The following is a 24,575-nucleotide window of genomic DNA, read 5'->3' as shown; positions in this document are numbered from 1 at the left end:
GTGCTCCAGCACTGCGCTCTAAATCAAGTGCCTTTCCCAACTCCAGCCATTCTGCCTACAGTAGGGAGCTGCAACCAGTTATGGGATTCAATGGCGCCTGTAGGGTTTAAATACACCTGATTTCCCACACTTTCCCATGATTGGATGGTTTTGAAAAGGCTAAGCTGTGGGCACACCTGCTTACCTAATGTTGGCATTGCTTAAAGGGGCATACCACTGGGCAGATTGAGTCAGCCACCTTCACATTGCTTACCCCAACTACGCTGAGCTGTGCAATGCTTAGCGTTGCTTAATATTTAATTTGCATTATATTTTCCTTTTGGCATTGATTTATTATTCGTTACATGTTATATATGTGTCTGGTATCTGTGATTCCTGTGTACATACACTGTATGGGTTCCTGGGGACGTCCACACTTTATTACAATAACACCTCAGATCTGGCCTTACTGCGGTACTCCAGTTCACATATTTATGTTATGTAGCAGGTTATACCACATCACACTGTACATAGCTTCCTTTCACATGTTCAGTTTGATTTTCCTATGGCGAGGATTTGTTTGTTGAAACCTCAATCTTATGTACTGCTATGATGGCTTAGTGGTTAACTACTGTGACTGTAGTGTACAGGGTCTTGGGTTCAAGCCCTGCAGTGGCTGTTTATTTTGTTGCTGGCCAGAACACGGGCCATTGAATAGAGTGGTTAAGGCACTTTAAAGCAGTTGTAAGTGGGTTTGCATGGGTTTGCGGAGCTAAGCTGTACTTACTTCTGGTTACAGTTTCTTACACTCAGCTTATACATTGCTTAATCTGTGTAGGCAGTGCTTACCCCCACACAAATGCACTTAAACACACTTACTAGTGCTTACATATGCTTACTACTGCTTATTTGTGCTTAAACCTGCTTACTAGTGCCTTATTCATTATGACACTGACACTTCACATGTGCATTTCCTGCAGTACTCCAGTTCATAAATATGTGTTTTTAGTGGGTTTTACAACAGAAATATTGGTTATAACGTGCTTTGCCATGTAAAATAGACTGTGCTACAGTGGGACTCGAACCGGGAATGCATGGTCATTAGGCGAATGCTCTGCCCACTACACTATTGCTGTGCTGCTTCATTTGCATATATCTTCCTTGTTATCCTCTTTAGCCTTTTATGCTGCTATAACCGTAGCTAGGCAATGGACACACCCGCGCATCTACGGTTAGTTGTGCTTGGATGTTAACCACATAAATAAAAGGGTTTCTTCTTTTAATGTATATGTCCTGTTGCCGTTGTACACATGGGGGACTGTTGCTGGGGAAATTGGGACATCTATGAGCGATCTCACTCATTTCTTAACACCTGCTGTTCTACATTGCAGGGGCATGTTTATTCTGACAGCTCTGCTCTCAGACACACCCCCTGCACTCATACATGATCCGTGTAAGTCTGGGAGCTCAGGCAGCGCACCTTCATTATTATGCATGGTGCACAACCATCCTGCTCCTACAGGGGTGCTTCCGTGCAGGGCTAAGTTAGTCCTGCGTAGAAGATTAGTGAATCCGGGAGACTGTTTGTTGCTAACTTACTTAAAGCATCAAGTTTGTTTTATGTGAACATTGATGAAAGTTAGTGCATTTTAATTATCAGTGCATCCCTCTTCCCCCCATTTCCTACATATAAGGATTTTCATATCTGTCATTTCTTATTATAAAATGAGTGAAATTATAGGTTAAAAACAACAAATTCACTTATTGTGATTAATGATTACAAGTTCCCTTTCCATATTCATAAATTGCCATTGTATGGTATATACTGAAAGATTTAGATTTAAATGGCAACATTCTAGTTTGTATAATCAGCAAAGGTTAAACTGGGTGATTATTATCAATTTAATACTATTTGTTCAGAATATGATTGTTACATTCTGTGACATTTCTAGTTCGGGCTTCTATTGTTTCTCTTGAACAACTTTGTCAGTTTGATGTCATGTATAAAACATTAGTTACCTTGGTAAGAGTTTAAGTATTATGTATGGTCAAGATGGGTTACAAAACCACAATTCAAGTTAAACAATTATATGACTTGTTATGCACATTTACTTATATGAGAAAATCATCATGCTTCCCCTTGATGTTCAATATAGTGTATGTCATTTATGACAAGTTAAAACAGTTCTGTTATACACAAGCCCGTGTTATTAAACTGAGTGTCTATTGTCAATTTAATACTATTTGTTCGGAATATGATTGTTACATTCTGTGGCATTTCAAGTTCAGGCTTCTATTGCTTCTCTTGAACAACTTTGTCAGTTTAGACAAACTAAAAGCCAAATGGATAACTAAAGAAAACAACCAACTTCATAGAACTGAGAAACTGAACAGAACTGAATAAACGTAGTACTAGTGAGTTGACTGAAGCAGATGCCAATTTAATTGAGTAAAATGCCTTTCGTCGCTTTCATAAAGCAACTTCCTCAGTAGTAAAACGCTTTTCTGAGGAAGTTGCTTTATGAAAGCGACAAAAAGCGTTTTACTCAATTAAATTGGTATCTGCTTCATTCAACTCACTAGTACTACGTTTATTCAGTTCTGTTCAGTTTCTCAGTTCTGTGAAGTCGGTTGTTTTCTCAACTTTGTCAGTTTGATGTCATGTATAAAACATTAGTTACCTTGGTAACCACTTAAGTATTATATATGGTCAAGATGGGTTACAAAAACTACAATTCAAGTTGAAGTGATTACATGACTTGTTATGCATATTTACTTATATAAGAAAATCATCATGCTTCCCCTTGATGTTCAATGTAGTGTATGTCATTTATGACAAGTTAAGACAGTAGTGTTATTATACACAAGCCCATGTTATTAAATCCTGTCATTTATATCTAAATTCAGCAGACTGCTTCATCTAATATGACAATTATGTATTTTATGTCTAGATTTACTAAAATCATACATTACATAACTATTGTGTGTGGGTTTTTTTGGCTGTTGCGTAGTTATTTGAGAGACCACAAGCTGTAATGCTTATTCTTATTATTACCTCATTCCAAACATGTTATACAGTCCATAGACTTTAAATTATGAGACCCTTCTAGTTTCTTATTTGTTATAAGTATATTTACATCCTTACATACACACATATCAGTACTTCAAGCACGGGCAACAATGCCCATCCAGTTTTCCCAGAATACCATTCACAAGTTCATGTGGTGTGTTTCCAGGCTGTTCTTAAAATATCCAAACCAATACTTGTCCTGTTCCATTTTACCAGCCTGTTCCATGCAGTGGCCACTCTGCCAGTGAACCACTCAACACACCTTCCATTCCCACAGATATTTCCATGAAGGAAATCTGATGACTCTATAGCACTTCTCAGCAAACCCAAACACCCCTAGAATCAGCTATCCCCATATGCCCAACACATCTGAGCAAGCACACCTCCCAGACCACTGCAAAGGGTACTGCACAAGACCAAGTGCTCTTATTCTTTCACAATAACTCAGACTTCCATTCTTATGTAAGTCCTTAATGTGTTTGGAGTAAAATACATTTTAAATATAAAATTGCACTTATTATTTATTTTTTTTTTATCACAAATCAACTTAATGAGCTAAGCAGAGTGTTGGGAGACCATCAATATGTGTACATGTGGTTTAAAGCAGCCCTTTTATTATATATATATATATATATATATATATATGGTTCTACCTGACTTCACCGACACGCCGGAACATCGACAGCGAAATCGGGAGCCGCAGAAGAGCGAAAGTGCAGAAGACCGACGCGACGGGACCCAGAAGATCGACAGTGCAGAAGACCGACCCGACGGATGAAAGCACCGGCGCTGAGGATGCCGAAATGGGAAAAGGCTGTAAGTATGCGTAGTGACGGACGTTAGGGTGCGAGTAAGGTAAGTGTGGATAGGGGTGGGTTAAGTGAGTTAGGGTTAGGAGCGGGTCAGGTAAGTGTGCGGTAGTGAATGTGTTTGGGTTAGCGGATAAGTGAGTTAGGGTTAGGGAGCGGTCAGGTAAGTGTGCGGTAGTGATTGTGTTTGGGTTAGGGCGGATAAGTGAGTTAGGGTTAGGGAGCGGGTCAGGTAAGTGCGGTAGTGATTGTGTTTGGGTTAGGGGCGGATAAGTGAGTTAGGGTTAGGGGCCGGGTCAGGTAAGTGCGGTAGTGACGGACCTTAGGGTTAGGGTTTGGGTCAGGGTTGTAGGTAGTTGTGTATGTGAGGTTTAGTGTGGGTTTGCAGGGATTTTGGTGTGCTTGTGTTGTGTATGTGGTTTTGGATGGGGAATGTGTTTTGTTTGTTGATTGTGGTGTGTGAAGTGTATAAGGTTTCGTGTTTGTGTACCGTCGGTTATTTCGTTGTCGGGCATGTGGATTTTCGTGTTTTTGTACTGTCGGTTATGTGGTTTCGGTGATTGCGTTGTCGGTGTTGTGGTGTTTCGGTGAAGTCAGGTAGAACCATATATATATATATATATATATATATATATATATATATATATTTTAAACTAAAAACTTCATTGCCGAGAATCATCTCAGAGGCTCCTAAGAGCAGTTAAGCATTATCGTCATTCTGTCTCCGTTACCATAGCAACCTGGGAGCATCTGTTTCTATTAGTGTGTCTGTGTAATGCATACCAGAGGCTCACGATGCACCTGAAGCAAAGCTTCACTTCACTGCAACTTCAAGCCTAAATTCCCTCCCTTTCAGAGAGGCAGCAGCCAGAAAAAGAACGGAGAGCAAACAGATAAAAAAAAAAACTCCTAAAAAGCTGCCACAACAAGAGATAACACATTTTTCCAGCCTTCCCACCTCTCACTCAGCAGATGTATAAACAAACTATTCTCTGCCAAAATTTCCCAGATCACAGTTTTATCTACCCCTTCCCATGGATCCAGGCTAAAACACCAAATGTCTCTTCCTAATACACAAGCATCAGTAAATCTCAATCACAAACCACAGCCCACAACTTCCCAGAAATGAAAATGGCAACATACAACAGCTGCCAGACACAGCTGCATCCACACACACTATGTCAGGCATAATCAAACAGCACTTGAAGCTATGACACCTGCCATAATTGATATTAACTATGCTTAGATAAAATAATAATGACATTTGTACTAGCTGCCAGACACAGCTGAATCCATGCACACCATATCTGGACTGATCAAACAGCACTCGTAGCTGTGATACCTGCCATAACTGATATTAATTATATATAGACAGAATAATGATGATATTTGCACTAAGAGCTTGCTACTCAAACAGCACTCAAAGCTATGACACCTGCCATAATTGATATTAACTATGCTTAGATAGAATAATAATGACATTTGTACTAGCTGCCAGACACAGCTGCATCCATGCACACCATATCTGGACTGATCAAACAGCACTCGTAGCTGTGATACCTGCCATAACTGATATTAATTATATATAGACAGAATAATGATGACATTTGTACTAAGAGCTTGCTACTCAAATAGCACTCGAAGCTATGACTCCTGCCATAATTGATATTAACTATGTTTAGACAGAATAATAATGACATTTGTACTAGCTGCCAGACACAGCTGCATCCACGCACACCATATCTGGATAGATCAAACAGCACTTGTAGCTGTGATACCTGTCATAATTAATATTAACTATATAGAGACAGAATAATGATGACATTTGTACTAAGAGCTTGCTACTATTATTTAACCAGGATATACATGCCATTTCTAAATCATACTATAATACTTTAAATGAAGAAGGCATTAGTCTCCATGACAGCATTTTTTTCAAAACACTCTAAAGTTACTGCTATTGCTATTATATATGATGTTAATTTGTTACATTTGAATCTGAACTCTAATGAATGCTACCTTGTTGAATTAGTTAATTAATTACTTAAATTATTATAAGTAAAAACAATGAAAAATGAACAAGATAAGTATTCACTGAGTTCTAGAAGGGGAATAGAAACTTCTATGTTTGTATTATATGTTGCTTTGTTTGGCTTATATATAATGTAAATAGTAACCCATCTTGACATACCTTTGTTTGTGAAGAATTATTGGATTCTTTGAACATTCTGAATACATCATTACTGTTTCTCATTTGTTTAAGAAACCCTCATTTTTAAATAAAAACAGATGACAAGTGATGTACCATATCAGTTGATACTTTGAGAGATGTAGCTGTAAGAGTTATGAGACAGCTATCTTGGAATCAGTTTTTTGTTTCTTCTTTCTAGCATCAATCCAAGGATTTGTTTATTTTATTCTTTTAAGAGTAGGGGCTATCCATTCCATTTCTTCTGGGATAGACACTATGTTGTTGTTTTTGATGAATATAGTAGCCTCTTCTAAGTCATTAAAGGCCAGATGTTTTTTAATGTTGTTTTTGTTTCAACAGTTGTATTATTGGCCAGACTTTTTTCCTTTGTTCTAGTATTCTGGAAGAATAATCATTGTCAAACCTTATCAGGCTTTGATTGTAATTTAAGGGTGATGTTCTCCAAGCAGATTTTAATATTAGTTCCTTGCCCAGAAATTAAAGAAATGTTATAACTATGGATCTAGGTGGAGTATTTGTTGAGTTAGAAACAGGTTTCGTCAGTGCTCTATGCACCCTTTCAATTCCAAATGAAAGTCCCTCTTTCAAGTCTAAAAATTCAGGAATCCAGGTTGTTAAGTATGAAATAATGTCTTCTCCTTCAGTGTTTTCAGGCAGACCAAAGATCATTATGTTGTTTCTCCTTTCCCTGTTTTCTAAGTCATCTAGTTTGTTAAGCAGCCATGTATTCTGTTCAAGCAGAAATTATTTTTGGAATTCTTTGTCTGAGTCTCCCTTCAATGTCATTTAGAGAAGTCTCTATATTTGTTATTTTTGTATGGTGTTTCTGTAATAGTTCCTTAAGAGCATCAGTCTGTTTTTGAGAATTTAACTTGAGGTTTTCTAAGTCATTTTGAATGCCATCCATCTTCAAAGATAGTTCCTGTAAGGTAGATGTTATCAGTTGCAGTTCTTTTTTCATAGCAGCATCTGGATGAGAATTCCTTGAGTTGTTCATATTCAGTGACTTAATATATCTCCAAGTTACTTGACAGGAAAATTTTTGTACATCTCCACCAAAACTGATATTTATGTAGTTTACTAGTTTAGCTATAGATTTCTGACATTTTTAACTTGAAAATAATAAAATTTTCCTATATTATTATACTAGTTTATGGAGCTCTCAAAATTCACTGCTCTCAGTTGGCCATCTAGGCTCTACTTGCTAGGGAACTTTTGTTATCTCTCTTTTTGATGCTGTACAAGTATTGGTAAATACATTTGTTAAGTGAAATTTTGGCCTTGCCTATATAAAAGGTTGTATATGACTGACATTGGGGCAAGATAAACAACTTTAGATGTATAACAAAATATCTACCTTTAGTAAGCCATTTCTAACACTATCCCACAGCGTCTCACTGTAGTTAATCTCTACATACATGACAGAGTCCACATTTGAATCTCAAACAACTTCCAGTCAATGATTTTTTTTTATCTGGTCTCTCTAAAGTTCTCTTAAAATTTGGACGATTAATGTACATATGGGAAGGTATATAGTCAAAGTGTCTCTTAAAGTCACTTTCATTCTGGACTAGTGGCCAGTTTTTTACAATACTGTTCCTAATGTCTAATGCATCCAAATAATAATGTATAATAAAGTTCTGATTATTTTTATTCTTTTGCTCAACACTGGTAGTTTCTGTTGTACATAAGCCATTATATATAATGGGAGAATACTTCTTTGATCTTTCTGCCCAGATTTCTTCCTTAATATTCTCTGCAAGATCTATAGGATATCCACAATCCAAAAACATATGTTTTAATATGTCAAACTGTCTCAAGTACACATCATTGTTTGATGTTAACCTGCAAATTCTTGCAAATTTGATTTTTAAAATTCCTTTCTTTTGATGAAGGGATGATAATTCCTGAAATGCAAGAATGAATTACAGTGTGCCAATTTTCGATATATAGATGTGTTTAATGTACCATCACCGTTCTTCACAAGTTTAACATCCAGGAAATGTATCTTGCTCTCCTCAATATGAGATGATAATTTGAGAAAATCCATTGAATTCTCCAATTCTGTTATGAATACCTGTAATTGATGAAAAGTACCAAACTAAACAAAAATATGTCATCCAAAAAGCGACAAAAACTTTTGCAATACTGAAAAAGATCAAGTTTAAATGCCACATATTTTTCCCATGTCAATAAAACCACATTCACAAAAGATGGGGCTCAAGCCACTTCTATTGCCACCTCAAAGATCTGTTTAAAATATTCTACATCAAAAAATAGGAACTTGTTGGTCAGTACTGCTTCCACAAAGTCAGAAATAAGCCTGAGAGTATTGTCAGTAACTAAATGAGAGTCCAAAATAACATCACTGAACCAAGGTAAACCAACATCATGCAGAATCACTGTGAATAAAATTTTGACATCAAAAGTGACCAACAAATTATAATTTCCACTATGTAAGTTCTTCAGTTTGTCAAAGAGGCCCCATGAATCCCTAAGGATGTGTAAAATCTTTGAAGAGACATTTCAATTTGGTATCAATAAATTTTGCAAAGGCTTCAGCAACTGACTCATCTGCTGCCAATATTGGACATAATGGTGAGTCCAATAATTTTGAATGTATTTTTGGGATACTAAATATTTTAGGAATAATCAGAAAGGACTCCTTGAGAAAATTATATAAATCCGCAGAAATGTCCACAAAAAGTAATAATTCTTTCAACCACATATCAATAGAACCATACGCAGTGTGGATCTCATTCAAAGAAACTGGTTGGTTTGATTTAATTTTGGATTATTTTGAGGAGCAACCACATTGTCAGCTATGGATTCCAATGATTCATTTGCAAACTCTTTTAGGTCTTTTATATTTTTTCTGAAGATGTCTACAATTAGATAGACAAAAGCTCTTAAATTTTAAACAGTTTTTCATAAAAGTCGTATCTGGAATCATTTTGGCTGTCCTGATCACTTTTGTTACTGGATTTTATTGGTTTTATAATCTTTGCAGCTGCTTTTGTTGTTTGGTTTAAACTTTGGAAATGTTTTTCTTTGTGATATTTAAAAAAAAACATTTATTTAATGATGTTCATATTGTTGTGCCTTGCCACATATGAAGTGGTTGTTTTTTTTAGAATGAATTGAAAGTCTTATTGATGAATACTTTTTGGAAGACAATATAACTACAGGTTTAACCCAATCAGGTGAGGAATTCCTACCTGGTGATTGAAGGGAGGCCACTAGATAACATTATTTTACACTATAAAGCTTTGTTTCCTTTGGCACTTACTTCAGTAATACCAGCCATTCGCCATCTATAAGTTTTTGTTCCATAGATATAGAAAATGTTAAGAGATTTGGTATTCTGGCAAACCCTTAAGTTAGAGCTATGAGCATGGGATTGGAAAGATAAAGGAGTGGACAATGGGTTACAACTTTCCTTTCTCCTCCAGGAGGACCAAGTGTATGACTATGTAGTTCAGTCACAACTTTTTGTGGCTGATGGGGAGATTTTAGCTGGCTATATGCATGCATTCTTGTTTCTCATATGGAACACAGTGCAATGGAACATGTTGGGAATGGAACCTCATTGGAAGATTGAACCAAGGAAATTATCCCGTTAACGTGAAGATGAAGTATAAGAGTGGATACTGGATGGCACTGCCTTGTGGAAGGGTAACCCTACAGCAGGAACCTTGGCAACATGTTTCCTGAACCTCTTGTTAATTAGGAAACAAGCTAGAAAATGTAGTCCATATCTTTGGGTTTACAAGTATGTCACACTTATTGTATTTTAGGGTCTATATTAGAACATTGAAGTTTCAAAACTTCAAATGTTCTAATATTGAACCCTATTCAGCAAAAGCTGAAAACATCGAACATACAGAACAGCGAATTTTTTCCTAGGGAAAAAATTTGCTGTTTCAAAACACATACACACAGCACAAGCACACCAAACAAACAGCAATCCACACACATACACCTAATATCTTACACCTAACCCTACACTAAACTATACACGCACCACTAACTATCCACTTACCTTAACTCAAACCCTAACCCTAAGGTTCATCACTATCACACACTTACCTGACCCGCGCCCTAACCCTAACTCACCTAACCCGCCCTAACTCTCACGTCCACACAATCACACACATACCTAACCCGCGGACTAACCATAACTCACCTAACCCACCCTAACCCTCACGTCCACACAATCACACACATACCTAACCCAGACCCTAACCCTAACTACCCTAACTCGCACTCAATTGCACACTTACCTGAACCCGACCCGTAACTTTCCACCACAGCGCTGAAAATACCAAAGCAACAGAAACTGACAACCAAATTATTTCCCTAGGAAAAAAATTTGGTTTTCTGTTGCTTCGATATTTTCAGCTTTCGCTGAATAGGGTTCGATATTAGAACATTCAAAGTTTTGAAACTTCGATGTTCTAATATAAACCCGTATTTTATAGTATCAGCAAAATCAGAAAAGTGGCGAGTAATAAAAATAAGACAAGATGTCAGTTATATTTTTGTAGAAAATCTAGATTAAGAGGGGCTTTTGTTTTCTACAGTAAGTGATATGTTTTGTCTATTTGTTTTGTTTTGTACAGTAAGAGATGTGTTTTAATTGGCTTGTACATGATATTCTTTTCATTTGTAAGGTGCATATAACTATGACTTTGCTTTGGAAGAGGAGTAGGGGGGTTACTTTACTGCACTGCATTTTTTTTTCTGGGCCTGCATTTGTGTTACATTTTTTCGCATGAATACCAAACCACTTTTTAATACATGTCATTTGATATTTAACTCATATGGTTCTGTCAATTAAATGGATTCTTCATTTAACATGTCTCAGAGTACAGCAATTCCCTCCAACTACCATCATCAAAAAACTTCCAGAATTATTGGTGCTATGTCAAAAGTGTTGATAGGTGCAGGAGACCTGGTGTCACTCTACCGTAAGAGATCCTTCAAGTGTTGACAGTCTGCTCTGCACCATCACAGTTACAAGGCTCATTGTCAGAAGTTCATGACCAGATAAAGGAAGTCCTTACATTTCAAAAATAAACTACATTTTATACAGAATACAAGCAAAAGTCTGAAACTTGCTGTTACACTTTTAAGCATTTTTGCAGGGAGTCTTCACCACAAACAATTCCATACCCCAATTCCATACCCCTGCTGCTATGTACACTAACTCTTAGGTCACTGTAGCTCAGAGTAGATGGAATATCCCATGGCACCACAATCTTGGAGTTAATATATATTCACCCATATGAAATTGATCTTCTGCAGTACTTAGGACCACCATCAAAGTGCATGAGGATTCAGCAGGCAGACGAGTCCTATCATAAACATCTATGAGGGGGAAGGATATTAAAGAGGAAGAGTGGTTTAAGAGATTGTCTGGCAGTTAGTATAGAAGATTAAGGCTATGAGCTGTTAATGAATTGCCCCTTGCAGTCCAGGGTATGATTCTCTCAGCCTCCATGTACTTACCCTGTGAGCAAGTCATTTCAGTAGACAGTGTTGTGAGCAGGTGAGAAATTAGGTTAGGTTCATCAGTGGTTTCCTGAACTGCACGTCAAATAACTATCTATGAAACTACTCTATGAAAGTGAAAGCACTGAGTAATAAACCTCCATGTCCAGAGTACAGAGTATCATGTCAGGAACCTCTTCACTTGCCAGGCAAATGCTGCCCCAAAATAGGGTATTATATGGAAGATATATAAGGAAAGGAGAATCATGTTGCACAACAGGAAGAAGAAAACACTTTGTGGCACATTTGTAATCCAAACATTGCTGGGAAGATTACACTTCTGCTCACCACAAATGGGAACTTCTTAGATTTGCAAAAGTCTCCGCTGCAGATATTTGACAGACACATTTCTTACATGTTCTTCAGTTTGTAGGCAGCTATACATACATGCATGAGTTGACTAGAGAGAGAGCAATGCTAGGATCTCTTCCTTTGTCTTTGCTTTGAAAAATTCCAAATGTAACTTCACATAACACTTCCTCTTTAAAGGTTCTTAGGTGAATACTGCAGACTATTACAAGCCTAGCCAATAACTAGATGTCATAATCAAACCTGTACTTTGGAGTTGGTCAGTGACCAAAAATTCAAGTTAAACCCCAAATATGACCTGTCAGGTTTTAAAAGAACTGTTATAAATGCTGTTTAGAAGAATTTTCCAGTTTTTCAAAATTTGAGGTCAAAGGAATGCTGATTCATAGAGACATAGAGTTGTTGGTTGCTATTAGGTAATTGATAAGGAAGATCATTTTCATTGCAATTCTCACCACATTCTACCCCTTTCCATAAGGGTATAGGGTATGTAGGGTGAAACCAGAAATGTATTTGCAGTTACCCATCCAGTCATTCCAGATGCTTTTGAAGAGTGTGTGGGAACTGCTTTGTTTAATATGAAGGAGTCTGTTCCGGTAGAGAGAACTTCTTTGAGTGAGCTCTTTATCAGACTAGCAGGTTAGATGTATGTTAAGGTGATGGTTAAGATCTTTAGTATGGCTGTCCATGGTTTTGCTGGTTTTATGAATATGAAGGTGGTTGCTCAGGGCAAAGCTATTTGATGCCTTGTAGGAGAGGCAGAGGTCATTCCAAGAAGTCTGTATGAGACAGAGAAGAGAGACAAAACTCTAAGATTTTGTACACAGGTAATGCAACTCAGGTCCTTGATTTTCTTGCTGAGGAAGCATGGTATTCTTTCGAGTTGGGTCACGTCTTAACAGATACATGGTAAATGGAGCATTCTACTCAATTATGGGCCTAATAACAGAGGAGAAGAGAGGTATGATAATATCCTTGATTCGGAATAAAATGCCCTTAGTAATCATCTGGGACAAACAGGATTCCCCAACAAAAGTGGTTATGAAAATGTGCACAGAAATCTGACAGCCTTTGAGTAGAATGCCATTAATGTAGTAGGATCAAGTGTGTTCCTGTTTGCCAAAGGTACAAACTCTATTTTTTGGCATTTAGATTGTGACTCTGGTCATGCTACTATTTATTTCTGAATGTTAAATCTTGTTGTAGAATCTGGGATTCCCTGGGAAGTTCATAACACAGTCAACAACAGCCTTAGTAACCCAAAAGCCTTTGATGTCAGCTTAGAAACAGCAGAGGCCCCAGTACCAAGCCTAGAGGAACACTTCTGGAAATGAGCCTTTTTGAGGAGAGTGTTCCCCCAGTGTTGATTTGCTAGGTTCTGTCTGTGACCCATGTTGCTATCTTCAGGTAGTATAAGGGCTTGAATATAGTTTGATAAGTTTATCTATGATTCCTGCATGAGGAATAGTATCAAAAACATTGGCTAGGTCAAGGTAACCAACTTGTCCTTGTCCAGAGCCTCAGCAACCTTTTCAAAGAAGCCAGACAGATTAAGCAGACAAAATCTTCCCTTCACAAACCCAAACTGGGTTAGTTTAGGGAGACTTTAGGTTGCCAATACCCATGTTTTTGAGATCCGTAATAATAAGACAATGAAATGCATCATTACAGACCTCATATTGTCTTATTCATGTGATGCAGGATCAGTGATGGGACCTCTTCTGTGGTGAGGGATGACCATCATGGTTTTCTAAACCTAAGGCACAAAGCCTGATGAGACTGTGAGGTTTAACAGATTATTGTGTAGGGATTGAGTAAGACAATGCCTCATGCTGGTAAGGAAACACTCCAGCACATTGTGACATCTAAATGAAATGGCATTTTTCACCACAAAGAGAGCCATTAGGACTTGCTCAAGGGTGATGTTTAGTGGGGCTGACAAGGGACAAGGGTATGTTGGGGGAAGAACTCTGAATTACATTAATCTGCTAATAGGTCAGCTATTTCTTGAGGATCAGAGAATATTTGGCCTTGGAAGATTTAACTTTTTCTCAGCTCTTTGTTTAACTTTAAGTTTAATTTTGAGATGTGGAATTTTCAGTTTGTTACTAAGGTACATTTTTTTCTCATGTTACACAACTTGTTTATGCCAGGGTTCCACCAAGTGGGTTTATTCCCAAGCTTGATATTCTCTTTCTTATAAAGCAGAACCAAAGTCTTGATGCAGGCATTGAGGTAATAACAAAATCCTTCCATGGAATGTAGCAGTGTTTGTTTCTGAGTCTTCAAAGGGAGAGTGACTCATGAAACTCTTCAGGTTATCATAGTTTGAGTAATTTTGCCTTAGACAAATCTCTAAATGTTGTATGGTTTATGAATTGTTTTGGACATGGTTCTGATAGTGAGGACCACTGCTTAATGATCAAGCCTTATAAAGAAGGGTATAAATGTTGGCACTGACCATAATGGTGCTCTGTTTGTAATGATTAATTCCAATATATTTGATCCTCTTGTAGGGAAGCTTGCACTCTAGTCTAGTGAGTTTGCACTGGTAACGTCTTGAAAGCACGCCGCATATTTATTTGTACTGCTGTAATTATCCCAGTTAACAGATGGAAAATTGCAATCCACAAGTATAATAGTGTTTAATTTAATGGGAAGTGGCTCCAACTTGTTTATACTTTCCTTGTGGGTTAAAGGTAGCAAAGTGGGGGTTCTATACTTGACCAAAAATGGCAAGGATTCATACTTACCATTATTAGGATATGAAGGAGTCTGTAGTTATTATTTAGCTGTATAAGTCCAAAGCTGAAGGAATTGAGGAGGTATATGGATACAAGCATCATAAATTAAACACATACCTCAGTAGAGGATCTGAACATGTGAAAATCCTAGCAGAAAAGGTATGTTTGTTATCAGTGCATTAAAAAGTTTGTTTCAACAATGACACATATATCTATATTTTCTATGGTTAGGAAGGCTTCTAAAGAAGGTAGCTTCTTATTTGGACTTCTACCATTGAGCAGTGTCTCCCTTAAACTGTCCCTGTTTGGTTTGGTTTGGCTAGGTTTGTAAATGTAGCAGGTTTTTATTGCCTAAAAAGGCATGATGGAGTTAAAGAAAGTCATGTCCAATATATGAACACCCTGAGTGGAAAGATGCAAGCCAACACTGGAGAGGTAGCTCGGACAGTTAACCATCTCCTTCTGGGTTGATATACACTGGATCCCCCTAGAATGACACCAGTAGTTGGGCCAGTTATTGAAGGCATCATCAATCACTTATACTGTAACATCATTCTTGATTATGTCATGCTGCTGAAGACTTACTTCATACCAGCTCTAGAAGTATCATCTGGCAGCTCTACCATGTTTCTCTTTACATAATATAGGGGCATGTGTCTGAAGTCATTCACTGCCACATGAAGAATAGCCATGTCATTGGTGTGAAAGTACATGAGTGCCCTAGACATTTGCCATATCCTGGCTCCTGAGAGGTAGCTGACCATCAACCTCTCTTTGAAAATACACCAGAACCACAAACTACAGGAAAACAAAACACTCTGGCAAGAACATGTAGACCACAAAACCAGTTTCCAATGAGTCCAAGGCACAAAGAAGTTGTAGTCACTTTTTATTCACAGAAAAACATAATAAAATAAGTACTTTCATCATCAGCTATTGTAGACTTCATCAGACAAAGTACCAAACACTAAAAGCAGTTATTTTAAAAGCAGAAGTCAGAATATGCCCATCATCCTAACCAATCAAATCAAAAGTGGGAAGTGACATCCCAACAGGATCATTATTGCATTTAAAGGAAACTGCATTTCATAAATAGATCCAAAGATGTATAAATATAAACACATGAAAATATTAAATATTTATAAATAGACTAAATATTTGATGAAACATAGTGGCCATATTTTGACTTCTGCTTTTAAAATAACTGCTTTTAGTGTTTGGTACTTTGTCTGATGAAGTCTCCAATAGTTGATGACTTCTTCTTTCAGCTTTTCCTGGTTGGGGGTCACCACAGCAGATCATCTGTCTGCTCATGATTGGCAGTGGAGTTTTACAGTGTTGAGTTGCCAGCCTGGCACCCAACCTTCGACGGAAGGCACACACACACGCCTAGGGCCAATTTAGAGTGTCCAATCCACCTACAGCATGTCTTTGGGATGTGGGAGGAAACCTGAGCACCCAGAAGAAACCCACGTGACCACAGGAAGGACATGCAGACTCCACACAGAAGGCACCCCAGCCAAGGATTGAACCAGAGAACTTCTTGCTGTGAGGTGACAACGCTAACCGTTCCATCAGCGTGGCCGCCCTGTCCAATAGATGATGACGAAAGTGCTTATTTTATTGTGTTTTTCTGTGAATAAAGCATGACTACAACTTCTCCTCGTGCCTTGGATTCATTTGCAACTGGTTTTGTGGTCCACATGTGCCTGCCAGATTTTTTGTTTTCCATCAATCTCTCTTTGTTAAGCCTGGTGAGCAGAGTATCTTGTGTCTTACTATGGTGTTTCCAGTTACTTGAACATTTCCTTGTGTTGTAGTTGATCCAGAGTGCCTTGAAGGTTCAGATTGACTAGTATGATGACGCCTCTAAGTAAGATTTGTCATAAATGGTGATAAAGGTTGAGCATGTAAGAATACATTAGTCTTCTGAGTAGCTTGAGAGTCATACCTTCACCTCAGAGGTCTTTGAGGCTTGGAAAGAGACTTCTTAAGGACCTCTGCGCAAGTGAGCTTGGTGTGTGTGGCCACTGATAACCTGCTGGAAGCTGTATATGTGTTTAGATGATAGGCACACCTTCAACTTTAGTAGGTATTTGCATCTCTCACATGATACTGAATGTAGAAGAGATGTAAATGGTTACTGAACATTAATAAGTTAGAGGTCTTCCTCAAAGTACTTAGTGCTTATAAACTGACAACAGAGGGTGACGATGTACTTTACATTCCTATGACTTCAAAATAAGGTAAGTAGATGATGTCTGGAATGTGTTAGGCTGATTAGGTAATTTAACTATATTACTTTCCACCATAACTAGCACAGGGAGTTACAGAATATAGAAAATTATTAACACACATGAATTGCACTCCAGTCATCAACCATAACAGCAAGTCCCTCTTTAACACTGCTTAATATCACATGTGTGGGGGGCTACATATTGAGATGAGGGGCACAGCATCTCTTCACACAGCGGGGTGATCCTTAGCTTAGCTAGATGGTGAAGACTACAGTTATCTAGGGAGTTCCACCTATTCCGAAATATATGGAGACAATTGTAATGCAGAGAGTTGATTAAACCCTGAAATCCATATAAAAGTGAAGCATCTGGTTGCCTGATATTCCTGTTTGGTGATTATATTGTTAGCATATTCATACAAATTAAGGAGATTGTGGCCCACAGCACAGCTACTATGTTTGCCTGGTTTGGGAAGGCTTGTAAATATTGTAACAAGATATTAAGAAACACCAACTATCTCCCTTCTTGTCAGCACAGTTTCAGTATGTTCTCTGCTAGTTACTACGGAAAGTTTTAGCTTAATGCAGTGATTCCAAAACTGTGGTCCATGGACCCCTGAGGCTCAGTATGATCATTTCTAGGGGTCTGCAGGTCATTGAACCCACCTGGATTTTGCATCCCCACATCCACTTTTGCAGCATCCAGATGACCAACCCTGCTGTAGTTTAAAAAAAAAAGAAAAACTAATTTTCCACTACGGCTACACAGCTCACCCTCAGTAAAATAAAATAAAAGAGAGAGATTTCCATGTTTGTGGCTGAGCAGCTGAATTTTTGCATTCTCTGCTAAGCAATTGCTAGCCCTTAGTTAGAAAAAGGAAGAAGAAGAACTAATAACGTCTGCATCTACAGATGAGGCTAAGCAGCTGCTTGCTTGCCCTATGTTTTCTGCCTGGCAGTTGGAATTTGAAGGGAAATTTTTACAAAATACTGGGTGATTAAAGTTACTAAAACTAAATAATCACATGCAGTTAAGTTGCAGACTTCATACCCTTCAGAAAATGCATTCTAACACAAATCCTGTTATTCTAGCAACTCTCTTAGTTTGTAAGAGCAATATTTAAAATGTGTCCCCAGTTTTGGAGCTTTGCCCCCCCCCACACATTATGACAGCCTTTGTCCAGATTTCTTGTGCTAGGAGGTTGAGAGTTATGGCGTGTATGAAAGAGGGAGGTAGGGGCGTGTGTGTGTGTGTGTGTGTGTGTGTGTGTGTGTGTGTGTGTGTGTGTGTGTGTGTGTGTGTGTGTGTGTGTGTGTGTGTGTGTGTGTGTGTGTGTGTGTGTGTGTGAGTGCAGGCGTGTATTAATTAATATCAGTGTAAAACCACAATCCAAAATATAGGATCCACCAAAATATTTCCTATACAAAAGAGGTCCTCCAGCTTGCAAAGTTTTGTAACCACTGGCTTCATGTCATATTAATTTGAAATCGACTGAAGTGTATTAGCATTAAGGATCATCAAGGAATGACAGGGGTCAGGCTTCCCAGAGTGAATGACAGCACTAATGCCTGGTATAGGCACATGTGTGCACTGATAACCAGATAATTAATCTGATTATGGAGGCTATGCAAATCGCTCCTGAATAACCATCTCCAGAATGTTGCTCTCCCTGATGATTCTTATTACTAACGCACTACATTCCATTTCAGATTATAATTACATTAAACTGAAACTTACAAAAAGACTCCACCAAGGTTATGAAGCAAAGAATTCCTAAAATGCACATCTTTAATGGCTAAAGAGCAAACACATTCAATCTACAAAAGTGTTCTGCTATGCAAAAAATAAAATGGTTCCAGTATAAATCTCACCACAATATGTACTGACTATTATGGAAGGTTCAAAGTTGTAATCCAGTTTATCTTTCAATATAAAGGAATTATCACTTAACTTTATATCTGGGGCCATCCAACTTTCCAGTTAAAAATGGGTGACATTATGCCCAGTACCAAGTATGGGGTGACAAATCCTTAACTACATCCCATACAACCCAACTTTGAATAGCATATCTAACACTGGGAGAGCCAGATGAGGCATGAAAGTGAACAGTTAATGCCAGCTCACACATTCTGGGGAGAGGGCAAAGTGGCTTCCAGTCAGCTGATGCCACCATGCAAGTGGAAGTTTGCAGGCCACCAAAATGACAAGAACAGGAATGTGAGCTTGGCAATCCCAAAACCTTCATGGTAGCCCTCATTAGCATATGGAATATACATGGATAGGGAGGCTGTAAGATTTTACATGCTGATACAAGTATTCATAACAACCAGCAGGGGGACACTTACTGCCTTACATAGAAATGCCTTAATTGGCAGGATATTGGCAATGGTACAAATAACCTCCTTAGCTACCTAGATGACGGCCCCTCCATTTGGCTTTTGCCTTCATGCTGTTGTCACACCAGAAGTGAAGGAATGAAAAGACTCGAAACAAATAGATTTAGGCTTGATGTTTGGCAGGCCCTGAGGCAAAAGGCAGACAGAAAAAGTATTGTCATAGGACTGAAATAGAAATTTGGCATCATCTGCCTTGCACACCTAACTGCCAATGCCATTTAGAATGCAGCATATGAGTTTGAGCAAAAGAAAATTTTATATAAACTGGACACAGTCTTCATATCTTTGCAGTCACTGTATCTTTAAGATTTCTAATGCATTACATGTGTATTACTATTTAGAAAATAGCAGAGTAAAATGTGTTCCTTGAAAATTTGGCATACATGCTAAGAGGCCAAGACAAACTCTCAGAAGCTGAAATATTATCTTTAGGTTATTACCAAAAAAGCATCCTTGTTTCATAAGTGGAGGATGTTCACAGGGCCTTTGAACGTATCAGATTTTTCTTAGCAGCAAACTGCATGAACAGCAAAATAAATATTAGTCTGCATTATGTTGATTTATTTTCCTCAGCCTAGAAGAATCTTATTCTAAGGTACTTGTTAATTCTCATATCTCATATGTCATATAATGTGACAAAGCTATTTGATTTGTCTGGTGTTCGTAATTAAACTCAATAAAATATGCAAAATTCTAATGCATCAGTGAATATTCCCTAAACCTGGCTGGCTAATCAAACCTTGCTTTGTGGCCTATTAACTTATCTTTGCTTAAATTAAGTACTTGAAACAGTTAAAGGCAGACAGAAATGGTCTGTGTGTAAAAGAAGCAGTTTTTGGCACACATTTCTCTTCTACTGCATAGAAACAACGGCTTCTTTCTCTGTTTTAGGAAGGCAATGCTGATACTAGTTCCAAGAAGGGAGATGAAGAGACTGGCAGTAAAAAACAAAGAAGCATTCCCATAGGAACAAAGATCTATGAATTCTACAATGCGCCTATTGTTAAATTCTGGTTTTACACAGTAAGTACATGTGACAAACAGAATAATGCATTTTATTGATTTAATGTACAAAACTACACAAATAAATTGTATACATTCCTAGTCTAAACTGTCATCCATCTTCTGCTTCATCCCTCTACTGTTTCAAATGGAAGTCTTATTTATGCAGTTATTCACTGTAAATAACTTTAACTGGTGCAACATAAAATTTACTACATCATTATCACAGCAGCATTGATTTTTTGCGTGTTTTAAGTTCATAGTCTGAAAAGTAACTGGCAAATGGGTCATACCATTTCAAAAGCAGGTAACCAATATGTATTATTTTTTTCCATTACATACAAAAAATATTTTGTTGTGGCTTTACTATGATTTCAGCTCTGCTCAAGGCAAGTTAATTGTAAGATCAAATCTTTGTGCATGGTTGTTATTCACTTAATGGCTTGTGATGATTTTGATGATGTTTTAGGTTTTTGTTTTGGGTTGCATTTGTATAAAATTATCCACTACCAGTGCTAACAGTATAATATTGTAAAGTTTTGGTCATCCCAGTGTGTCAGTATTAACTTCTTAGCTGCCATTATGGCCATCTTAAATTCTTGTGTTCTTATTTCCTCATCAGGACTAGTAATGCCTATCCTAAATTTTCAGGTTCTTATTTTCTCAGCTGGATCAAAAATATCCATCCTAGATTATTGTATTTTTATTTCCTCATTTAGACCTACAATGTCTATTCTAAATTCTTGTGTTCATATTTCCTCATCTGGATCAGCAATGTCAATTCTAAGTTCTTGGGTTCTTATTTCATTAACTGAATCAGTAATGTCCAGAAATCACATCAAGTAATAAATAGTCTACCCTCAAATGTATAAAAATCATGACTGAAGCTTCAGTCAGGCCTTTTTTTTAATTTAACCATCATCATCATCTGACCTCCTCATAGGATCATCAACAACGTATTAAATCAGCCTGACTTCTACCATAATGCCAGCAAACATTTGACTTTAAGAGGCCCATTCTTCAAAGTGTCTATAGGGTATAATAAATTCTCTGAGTTTTCTTATATGACTGGTTCTAGCTATGATTGATGTATATCCTCCAGAAAGTTGCATAATTGCCACTTTTCTGACAATTGTCTTGAAATCACATATCTCCACCTCCTTAGGCTGGAATTAGAAGGTTCTACCTGCTGGCATCCCCGCAAGAATTTTCTTAATGTTTCATTTTTCAGAACACACATGTAAAATATTTTTTCAGAACACAATCATTTAAGAGGAATATTTCTATTGTCTTTAAGTTCAATGAATAACACCCTTTCTAATGTCCTCATTTCTCTGTTGCTCTATGTACCTTTCTTAATATCCTTCCTTCTGAACGATATTCACCATTTGGGACAGGCACACTTCCCAATGAGATGTCATATTAAAAGGCACATTTAACCAAGGGAGTGGGATTTTATTGCACTGTTCTTTTATCTCTTCCCAGTACTTGTTTAAATTCTGATATTATCTTCAAATAATTTTTACTCTAATGGACTACTGACTATACTTGTCAATATTTCTCTTAATATTTTCAGAGTAAACAATTATAAATACTGAATTTCACTGAGGTTTTTAAACAGAACAATGTATGTATACATTTACACATCTGGAAGAACAATGCCTTATCCTTCCAGAGAAATTATTTAATTTTCTCCTTGAATTGATGAAGTTCCACCCCTCCAGAAGAACTTGGTTAAGGAACGTAACTAATAAATATCTGAGTATGAATCCATTTTATTCAAAGTGTTCTCAGCAACTGCATCATATGGAAGAGGATAATTAGCAACAGATGCATTTAATTTATTTATTTATTGGACCTAATAAAAATAATATTGGTTACACCACTGAATTTTATCTTTCACTTTCACAGTTGCTTTTTAGTTAACTTGTAAAGTACCCTCAGTTGTGTTTGCAAAATAAACGCAAGCATTTCAATCTAGTGACCATTGCAATATTTGAAATAACTGCTCATTTTTTACAGGGACATATCATTCCTTTAGACCTTTCTAAGTTTATCCTATAAACAATATAAAATTCATCCCCTTTCAAAAAATGAGGAATCTGTGTTTTCTTTTGATTATAATTAACTATCTAGAATAAATGTTCTGCATAAGCCATTAATAAAATAATGTTTGACCCAGTATTAATACCTAACCACATATTAGATTGGTTATATAATAACAGCTTAACAGATAGATGGACAATGAACACTATTAGCATTTCTTGGCATTTAGTTTTAGTCCATGGCTCTGACACCAGTTATTTGTCTATGTCAGCCTTTCTTGGAGAACATTAGTGTCCCCAACCAAATGTACCACAGGGAAATGTCTCACTGCCTAGGTGTATAAACCTGTATTTCATGCTCATAATACCTATCATTGAGTACAACGACCCCTTCGGTAACTAGGCACATCCATCAACTGGAATGTCCACAGAGGTTCCTCACTAAAAGAATAAAGGGCATAAATAATATGTTCTATGCAGAGCACCTCAAAGTCCTATCCCTGCATTCTGTCTCCTACAGGCTGCTAAAGGGAGATCTATGCCTGACATATAATGTGTCTTTGGACCCACTCTGACCTCCTTCATATCCGCCAAACAAACAGCACCAGACTTTGGCCCTCTTCAAAAGGAACCTTGACGATTGGATGGGAGAAAGGAAATTCACCCCAGGGATCACGTCAGTCACCCTGCTAGACAGGGGTCCAGGGAAGTAAATAGTGTGGGAAGAAATAGCCAGGGAATTGTTATGGCTAGGCTTGTATAGGCCCTAGGGCTGATAGCCTAGTACCAACCTATAAATCTATGAACCTAGAATTACCCATTCTAAAGACATAAATTTTGCCTGTTATATAAGTAGGACTTTTTGTAGAAGTATGTATCCCAGAGGCTACCCCTTCTCTGGAACAGGCTCCCCACCCTTGTGAAGCAGAGTTCCTCCTTAACCCACTTCAAGTGGACAACTGGATGGGCAACTGGAAATTTACCCCTATTTTAGCACCTATGTCTCTAATGGGCACAGGCAGCATATTAATGGTTCATCTCCCAAGTCCCTGCCTATACTACCAAAGACACCAGAACTTGTCAGTGGTTTGCATGGTTAGGGATAAAAAGACCCCAGCATTCTTTAGCCTAGTATACACCTATGAAACTATATTTTTATTTATTTTATTTATTTTACATTTGTTAACCGGGCTAGTCTAGCTGGATATATTTCCATTTTCAGTAGAGACCCGGGGAGAAAAGCTCCAACAAAATAAAAAATTAAAAATGTTGTTACATGGTAAATAAAAGGATTTAAAAAAGTAAAACAAGTAATAATAACATACTGAAGATATTTACACTTGAAAAAGTGACAAAAAATGTAGCACAGTATGATTCATAAGGAATTTTACACATCAAAAGTAGAAAGATTTTAGTAGTATGTTGATTACAGTTCAAACAGTAATAGCCTTGCTTGCATGAATTAGCTTTAAAATGTTAGTAAGTTTATTTGGAAGAGGAAGTATCAGTAGTGAAAGTAGCTGGTTAGTCAGGGTTGCAACAAGGGCATAACCAGTGTGTTTTGAGGTGTTTTTTGAGTTTTTGTTTAAAGAGAGGCAAGGAAGAGAGTTGGGTTAGTTCATTGGGTAGCTGTTTCCAGTTTTTACCCACTGTGTTAGTAAACAGAGAGTCACCAGCCATGTTGTTAGACTTGGTTATGCTAGCGAGGAGTTTGCTAGATGAACGTAGGGAATTCAGATTTTTATAGGGGATTAAAAGATTGGAGAGTATAGGGGTGGTGTTGGGTTGGTAAAATATCTTGTGGGCAATGGTAAGTTGGGAGATAATCAGATGGTTTTGGAATTCAAGCCAGTCTAGCTGCCAAATATTTAGACAGTGGTGGGTTCTAAAGGGATTGCCAGTGGCAAATCTGGTGGTGTTATTATAGGAAGTTGCTAGTTTGTTAAGCTTATTTTTCTTTAGGTTAGTATATATAGGTGAGGCGTACAGAAGAGTTGAGGTTAGATGGGAGTGAGCAATCTTGGTTCTGGCTGTTGGGGTTAGGAAAGGTTTGATTCTATATAAGGAGCCTATTTTTCTGTTGACAGTTTTAATGGTCTTATTTATATGGTAATCAAATGTAAGGTTATTATCAATGGTAATTCCTAACAGTTTAGTGGTAGAGTCAGGGAATATAATAGTGCCATTATTAGAAGTGAATGAGAAATCTATGGGGGAGG

General features: G+C 37.5%; 1 protein-coding gene across 1 annotated transcript in view; it reads left to right on the top strand.

Annotated features, from left to right (window-relative positions):
• The window catches only part of TRPM1 (transient receptor potential cation channel subfamily M member 1), an 841,064-nt gene that overhangs the window by 459,974 nt on the left and 356,515 nt on the right, over positions 1-24,575 (top strand). Inside the window, exon 18 of the mRNA XM_044078483.1 lies at positions 20,201-20,332. Within this exon, the coding sequence (XP_043934418.1) occupies positions 20,201-20,332 (132 nt within the window). The remainder of the gene's footprint in view (positions 1-20,200; positions 20,333-24,575) is intronic.

Source organism: Protopterus annectens, chromosome 7.part1, assembly GCF_019279795.1.
Source record: "Protopterus annectens isolate FY-2018-M chromosome 7.part1, PAN1.0, whole genome shotgun sequence".
Taxonomy (NCBI): domain Eukaryota; kingdom Metazoa; phylum Chordata; order Ceratodontiformes; family Protopteridae; genus Protopterus; species Protopterus annectens.
Note: the sequence above shows the minus strand (reverse complement) of the source record. Positions and strands in the feature narration are given on the sequence as shown.